This window comes from Physcomitrium patens, chromosome 21, assembly GCF_059467195.1.
Source record: "Physcomitrium patens ecotype Gransden chromosome 21, ASM5946719v1, whole genome shotgun sequence".
NCBI lineage: Eukaryota > Viridiplantae > Streptophyta > Bryopsida > Funariales > Funariaceae > Physcomitrium > Physcomitrium patens.
Window position 1 is genome coordinate 13,292,170 of NC_143430.1, and position 8,303 is coordinate 13,300,472.

Below are 8,303 nucleotides of genomic sequence, written 5' to 3' on the forward strand. Positions count from 1 at the left end.
TAGCGTGCGGCGTCTGCAGGGGACGGCGATGGTGCGGCCACGCAACCCCCCCACCACCCCCCCCCCCCCCCGGCTTGGATCCAAGAGCTCCCGCCGCGCCTCGAAGGCTGTCTTGTATGCCAGGATTTGGTGAGGATTTTCCAGGGGATTTTCTTTGATCCTATCTGATTTCGAAAACGTGGCGGTGGTGAAACCCTCTTTTCACTGTTCGTATCGGTCCATGTTATGGATGCTTCTCGCCATTGTGGGTGTTAGGACCTGGCGTTGGAAGCCAACCTTGGAGCGGGGGTTGTTGTGGCGACTTTGGGTCACGGTGGATGGTGAAGTGGGTGATTGGTTGAAAATCAAGTTTTTCTGGGGAGGGGGGTTTCGTGGTGCGTTTTGTATACATGGGTAGGATCGGTTTGTAGAAGGATTACGCGAAAGGGTTTCGGCTTGGAAGGACGCGCGTGTTGGTGAAGAAGGAGGGTAGCAGGTATGGCGAGTCTTGCGTTAGGAGGAGACGAGGAGAAGGAAGTACGTTTGGGGCTGGAACGGTCGATATACGAGGTGTGCAAGCGATCTCCCGAAGGTTCCGACTTCCTCGTGTCAGCCTTCGTTCAAGCGTTGCACAGCTACCGCCGCTCTTCTGGTACGCCCTGTGCTCTTTGGTAGAGAGTGGGTTGGTAACATGGATCGGTTGCGACCTCTTGAGAGCTGTCTCGTTGCTTGGCTTTTTCGAGTAGGCTTGCATGTCTTAGCAGTGGGCTAATTTGCGTTTTGTATTTATTTTACAACATTTGTGGACGTCTGTGCCAGGAGTTACAGAGAGTGTAGAATATCTGAACGTCGTGCAATGGGTGGGCACAGTGGACGTGAATGTGCACGTCTTATAGTTTTGGCAGATTCTATTTTATCATAAGTTTCACCCCTACTTGCTTGCTGCTTTGGTTCGTGATTGGTGTTGGATGCTCTTGTTTTCGGTCTCTGAACATGCACCTTTGTTTTGATGCTTGTCCAACAGTCTTGACTCCTTTTCCTTCGGCACTTTTTACGACCGAAGATGACTTCAAGGATAAAGACTTCGCCGCAGCTGCTGCTGCTGTGCAGTCTTTTCCGCCACTGCAAGATATTCTTTCTTGTTGGACTTGTCATGTAAACGGCCTTTCTTGCGGTCAATCAGCGAAGGATGATGCGGCCGGCTCAGTGCAATGCCTGTACAGTGTCGGCAAGATGTCCCTCAGTGCTCTAAAATTGCTCGATTGGATTTTGCGATATCGACATGGCATTGCAGTGGTGCAAGACCCAGAGAACGACCTTTCAAGCCTCTTCCCGCCAGCATCGTCTCCTTGGGCCCGTTACAGACGGGGGGTGGCTTCCGAAGCATGTGCTGTTCCAGATTATGTTATGAAGGTGAGTTAATCTCGTCTCTTTCCACCCATCACTACTTCGCTCAAGATTTTCTAGATGTTTCGTAATGGCTTCGTTAAGTGCAATGTCGAAGGTGGTTTCTGCTGGGGTTTTGAGATGTGTGTCCCATGTATTGATGTCGCTGCCATGTCGCAGATTCAGGAGAGTAATGAGGATTCGTGGAGGACACGAGCGTCAACCTTTGAATCTGTCAAAGCGGAGTTCGGCAGCTTTCATGCTTTCCATGGGACTTCTGCCGAAAATTTGCACAGTATACTTCGGTGTGGTAAGCCTCTCGCATCCTTCTGCATTAGTGTAGGCTCAACACGTTGTTGTGACATAACTATTTCTTTATGCCCCTCTTCCCGAAAATTATGGCATCATTAATCGTGGTTCTTATTGCAGTACACTTAGTATTTGAATAATCTCCGTGCTTTGTGTTCTTACGGCCTTTTTTCTGCTGTTTGTGACCTGACAGGACTATTGAACATGAGTAATTCGCAACTTCAACGAAATGGATGTATATTCGGGGAGGGCGTTTACCTTTCTACAGATCCTGGAGTTGCCCACAGCTTCTGCAAAGCAGGGACAGGCTGGACTCACTCTTTTTGTGGTTCGAGAGTCAGATATGTACTGGTTTGTGAAGTTGCAGGGAAATACACATTTCGGTCAGATTCAACTGCGCTCAAGACCGGCTCTTTTGCTGTCCAAGATTATCCTTCTACGTGTAGGGAGGAGAGCTCGACTTCGAACTCTGTACCAAACACTTATGTCGTCGTAAAGAACAGCGACCTCGTGAAAATTCGTTATATTTTTGTTTACACTGAACCTTCAAGAGTGCAAATTACCTTGCGATCGTCTTCGTTTGGCCCATTAGGCATCTTGCCAGAGGTGTTAGGAACACACGGTGTTGCATCGGAAAGGTATGTGTCCAAGCTAGGATTTGTGGATATGTTGAAGAAAGTCGACTGGTGCAGGACATTCATTGTATTGTACATTGTTGTGCTGATCGGAGTGGGGCTCCTGAAGCATAACACCGGCAGATACGGCCGAGGCTCATTTGTTCAGCGATTCTTCCCTGTCTACCAATGACACACTGCCTGCCTGCCTGCCTCCCTGCCTGCTAGATACGAGAAAGTCGAAGCGTTTTTCCCAGATGCACCTCCCTGAGTGATCTGGAAGGAATTAGATGGATTCATTTACCGTCGTCTGAAACTATGAACCGATATACATATTTTTGCGCCCAGTTTTTAAGTCTGGAGCCCACTTGAGTAAATGACTTGAGAGTGGCATTTCCATGGCAGGTGCCTGGGTGTTTTGTCATCAGAACAAGGTGATGTTCTTGTATGTGGGACAGACAACGTTGTATATAAAGCTTACTTGTCATTTTCCTCAGCTTCATGAGGTCTTGCCTTGAGGAATCATCGTGAGACGTCTACATTTTGCTTGTATACACTTGAACATTTCCCAACATCTGGAATGAGCATCTAAACATTTAATGCACATGACAGATTGATGTAGTCTATTAGCTACTTCTATCATGCTTACGGGTAAGTTCAATTGGACTTGTGGGTGCAATGCAAGATAACTAAGTTTCAACGAAGTCTCATCTGTTCCTACCATTGTTATCTTGCATTCCGAGTTTGTCTAACTTTACAATCAATTCTGACTTTCTGTTAACGATAGGATGCGACGTGAGTGGGATCTTACCAGGATCTCAACACTGTCCTCATCCGGGCATGTCGGTCTCAAAGGGATTCCAAGCTTATCCCCTGCTACTTAAAGCGACCTTACATTGTTGGTAGCATTAACTCAACTCTTGTCTGGTCTGACACTTTTCAGCTTAGGTTGAGCATTTATGGTACATGATTTCCAAGGAGAATAATCAACTCTTAAATAGTTTAGAATGTTTACAAACTTGCACTGGTTTTAATTTTTAAAAAAACTTCGTACGAATCACTCTTAGCTTGTCCGATTGAAAATTTTACAGTTGACTTTGGCATTTGGAAGTGGATCAACGTTCCCCATTGTCTTCGGAAGATGAAATCCTATAAAAAAGTGCTCGTGAGTGAATTTTGTCGTGTTTCAGTTATCGCCCTAAATTGTTGGACATTTTTTGTTCAACCAGATGATCATAATATGATACGTGCACTACAATATTTTGTTTTGTTGCAGTCGTTTGTACATTGCTTGGTGCAGAACATTATGCTGGATCATGGAACTCAGTCGTTGATTGCAAAGAAATTTGAAAACTAAAAATGAAGGGTGATTGTTGAGTGAGACGGTGTGGGCCTCGACTGGCGAGTGAGGATGGAGTCCGCAAAATCCAATTAGGGAGACCTAGCGGAACAGTCCGCCGCACTCACGAGCCGCTTTGCACACACTGTGAAGGGAGCACTTGCTGCCCAATCTGCTGAGCAAAGAGTTCACATGATTCAATCGTTCGTTGCAGTGCAATAATTCTATTGCAAAGTACCTCCAAAGATACGCATCTTTTGAAATCAAGGAGGAACCAAAGGGTGGTGGGGTTAGGGCTGTGAGCCTGTGGCCGTGCAGATGATGTTTTTGTTTATTTTATTCTGACTTACGCGGTGTGTGTTCGTACGGGTATAATGAAGACCTATGCGGATCTCGTAAGAGGGGAGTGACGGACGGAGTCTAGACGGGTGCGACAGCTGGACCCAAGCGACGGATCCGTAGGCACAGAGGAGGCATTATCAAGCGTCCTCACACATCATCCAAGCTCTAATGGGTCGCTCCACTCAATCAAGGCGCAACCTGGTGAGGATCTACATGAGGGGTACTTCCGCAGCTACGCAGGGTTCCTGCTGCGGGAGACCAACCGCGTCGTGCAAGTGGATCAAGCCGTGGTTAAACAGGAAATAGATTTCCTCTCGAATTTTGTTGCCATTGCGTATTTTGTGGGAGGTAAGTCCCCCGACTTCCAACTTCGATAATGGTTCACTGTTGCAAGTACAAGTTCAGGGCTCTTTGACTTTTGGCCGCAACTTGGGCAAAGACTTTTTCTGAGTTAAAACAAACAATACAGAAACCTAGAGGAATCTCTTATTGGCGTGTCGACACAAGGGCTTTGTATTTTCCAGAAATGAGCCTCAGGCTTCGACCCCTTCTCGGAGCATGGTTGCTCTGCTATGGGGCAGGCTTCCGGTATGAAAATTCCCACGTGGGTTACATTGAGACAAGTCGCAGATGAATTTCGAGGAATTTCCCAGCAAATCGCGGAAGGGATAGGAGAGCTGCTGCCGGTGGATATAACGACGAAGGATATCGACGACCCCAGGTTCTGTTTAGCACTGAATTCTAGACTGGGGTGGGAGCCCTCAGTCACACTGTACAAAAAGAAAAACTGAAACTAATGTGACAATTCTAATAGATTACAACTATCTGCCCATCCGATGCCGTTACTGCCTCAACACCCAGCATCGAGTCCGCGCCTGTCCCGCCCGTTTGGTGTCCAGAAAACTACGTTGGACCACCACGTGCTCACAGCTTCAACACACAAGCGGAAGGAAACCAGCCCGAGGGAGTGTAAAACCCTCATCAGCACCAGCCTCGCATAATGTGCGTGAACTCCAGCCGGCCACCCCAAGCCTACCAGATGATGATGGGTTTCAAGTTTACGTTCCAAAATATGGACGCAAAGGGTGCGCACGCCCTACCCAGAAGTCGAATTGGGACATAGGATCCATAGGGAACATATGTCACCCCCAGCTAGACTCGCCAACGCAGTTTCGCAGCCCTTCAACTCAGCAGTCCCCAACGAACCAGAATGTTCAACTCCGAAAACCATAGATCAACGCTTTCAGCCTAATAAAGCCACCACCCCTCGAGTACCTGTGGAGACCACCCCCGGCCTCATGGAAAATATGCAGTGGTCCCCGTACTAGATGTCGGGTCGGAAACGTACTTCCGAGCCCATATGCCTAGACTCCTCCTCAGCCTCGCACAAATCAGCAGCCTCTACTGAACTCATTGATCCACGCCCAGGACCGGAGCGTCAGGATCTGAACACACTACCTCCAAAAATCGATAACCAAAGCGAACAGGCTTCCGGCGAGTCATGCTCCATAGCTTGCACTCATGAGCTCCATCAAAAGGAAAGGCACCTACACCGCGGTCAGTCTGCTGCGGTCAATCCTCCCGGACGACTGACCTGGGACCCTATTCAGGTTCACTAGGCTCTCCAACCAGCGCTTTCAACCACCCCTCGATCGTAACCGAGCAACTGGGCGGTCCCACAACAAGGCGATACGTCCTGCTTATCAAGCGACAAACAAGTCCTTGTCACAGCCCTAGAACATGACTCACCCCTCAGGACCTTGGTGGAACGCGACCCAGAAGGGTGCTGGTGACCCTAATCTGCCCCCCAACTAGCGGACAGCGGAGGAAGGCGTCGACTACAAGAACACTGCGCCAACGCTGCACCTTATGCGAATGGAGTCTTTTGCTCCAGAAGGGAGATAGACTTTAGACGACCGTGCAACAGGGATGGGTCGAGGCCCGTCATCCAGATCTGCATCTCGCCCCAGCCCGCACTAGCCCTCACCCAATTCCTTCCTTGGTCATGAAATTATGCCTCATTTCACATAACGCCCAAGGGTTTAACAACGCGGTCGCTACGCAGAAAGTTTGCAACTCCTTCTAGAATCACTTTCGACATATGGAGGTCCTATGCCTACAAGAACACAAACTTCGTGGGCGCAAGTTATCTGAACTCGGCCCCAAAATCTGGAGACACACCACATTCTTCAGCTGTGAAGCGTCCCCCGGCTACAACCAAGTAGACGGACAGGATGGCACGGGTGGAGGGAGGATCTGTATGTTCATCTCCCCCCGAATTCACCACCTGATTGTTAGCCATCGGATAGTGGGTGCCAACATGGCCCAGTGGGTGATCTTTCGCGGCTATCAAGGTGGGGATGTGGCGGTCCTCAACGTGTACACACCCCATACATCGCAAGAGCAAATCCTCCCATGGCAGGAATTGCTCCGACTTCAAGGGTGCTACTGGGTGGTATGCAGTGATAGGATCATGGTGGAGGCTGCTAGAATCAAGTCTTCCACATGTGATAAATTGTTATCCGGCAGAGAAAAAGAAGAATTTCATCTGCTTAAGTCACATCTATAGATTTCAGACTCTTTTGACTACACCGGCCTCCTTTTTTCACCTGGGACAACCGGCGCAGCGACGGTTTGAAGATCATTGCCCGTCTAGATAGTGTGTATTTATTCATGAACACATAAGGGACCCCAGGCCATATGGTGTCTAAGTACAAGATACTAGCGACTCCAACCTCTCGGACCACCTGCCCGTGAAATTCACCATTGAACTTCCAGTGGACCGCGAGACAGGAAGCCGCTACAAAATGAGCAGCAAGTACTTGGATGATCCACGCATCCACTGGTCGACTTTGACAATATGTAGGATAATTACAAAATCTTATGTACTAGAAAAGGATTCCGAGTAGACTGGGTACAAGTTAGCCCGGCCAGGTAGTGGCAACTCTAAAGCACTATGATAGGTTCTTAGTTTCCTTCCACTTTGTCGTTAAGGATATGAGCCGCCTGTATTTTACTCTTTAATGCAATTGAACAAAGTTCGATTTGTGCCAAAAAATAAAATAAAAATAAAAATGAAGATTATTTATGTTATAATACAGTAAGACATTGTAATGGATATATAAGTAATGAAAACTTTAAAAGTGTTCAATTTACATCACAGAATGCATACTTTTGGTAAGCTATTTAGATTGATAATTAACATCTAAATGATGGAGATTTTATTGTCAGCTGTTTGTTTTCTTACACAATTTTAAACATGTAATTATAATAAATATGGAATGAAAAAAAAACACAGTTGTTGCTGCATCCATTTTGTATTGCTCTGCATTGCCATTAAAACATAAAATTGATTCAAAACATTATATTGTAAGCAGTTATTGATATATTGAGACTAAACCAAAGAAAATTCATTTAAAGGCAAGAAATCATAACAATTTAATTTCTTCCTTGAGTTAAGTGGGACATTTTTGCAATATAGATTGATAATTTAAAGGATTATTAATGTTGACGGAATTAGGTGAGAGGCCTTAACTTTTTAATGTTTTGATTGGTAAAAATTAAGAAGTCTTTTTAATAAAGCTTATATACAACTGATATAATTCTATAAGGTTTATACATAGCTAAATATATCTACATGAATACTATCATCATTCAATATTATAACTTACAATGAAAGATTGTAACTTTGAATATTAGTACTTGCAAAGAAATTGGTCTATATTTTTACATCAATTCTTGTACTATTTTTTATGTAGTATGCTATATTATCTTTAAATGCCAATATGATTACCTCTAATTGATTAGAAATGCATAAAAAAAATCAGATATTTATCAAATTATAAGGTTGTAGAAGTGTCGTTATAATAAATAGAAACCATAGAAATATATAATTTTTTAATATAAAATAACCATGTCAAAATTGCATTAGACATTACTAAGTATCAAATTATGACAAGTTAGTTAATAGAATCTAAATTTTAAATATAAGAAAATTTTAAAACTTTTAGTTTTGAATATATATATTAAAATTATATAAAATGAAAGTTTAGTTTTAATAAAAAAATAATTAAATATATAATAAAAATATTTTGTGGTGGTATTTGGTTGATGTTAGATTGTAGTGATATTATTATTATTATAAAAAAAAGAAGACAAACTTCAATAAAAAACTAATTATTTATAATGCTATATAGTATTATAAGAATATTACTATTCATGAAGCACTTATAAAAATATTTGATTTTGGAGCAAGAATTGTTGCATTGTTTAAAAGTTAGATTATAATTAATTTATTTTAATAGAGAATTAATCAATAAGTTAGCCATTTGTAA

The 8,303-nt window shown here is 44.2% G+C and overlaps 1 protein-coding gene and 2 long non-coding RNA genes across 3 annotated transcripts; 2 read left to right on the top strand and 1 right to left on the bottom strand.

The window, feature by feature from the left end:
* Nucleotides 1-263: 263 nt before the first annotated feature.
* LOC112274210 (uncharacterized) lies at nt 264-2,784 on the top strand. The gene is made up of 4 exons (XM_024503478.3): nt 264-631; nt 1,004-1,392; nt 1,546-1,675; nt 1,868-2,784. Exons 1-4 carry the CDS (start codon nt 478-480, stop codon nt 2,479-2,481), a joined length of 1,287 nt encoding a protein of 428 aa, XP_024359246.1. The 5' UTR covers nt 264-477; the 3' UTR covers nt 2,482-2,784.
* LOC141044685 (uncharacterized) lies at nt 2,763-3,240 on the bottom strand. The gene is made up of 2 exons (XR_012216336.2): nt 3,100-3,240; nt 2,763-2,863 (listed from the first exon to the last, which is right to left on the bottom strand). It is a non-coding gene; the product is annotated as an uncharacterized LOC141044685 (long non-coding RNA).
* LOC149986771 (uncharacterized) lies at nt 3,082-7,065 on the top strand. The gene is made up of 4 exons (XR_016499706.1): nt 3,082-3,186; nt 3,380-3,453; nt 3,589-4,317; nt 4,439-7,065. It is a non-coding gene; the product is annotated as an uncharacterized LOC149986771 (long non-coding RNA).
* Nucleotides 7,066-8,303: the final 1,238 nt, after the last annotated feature.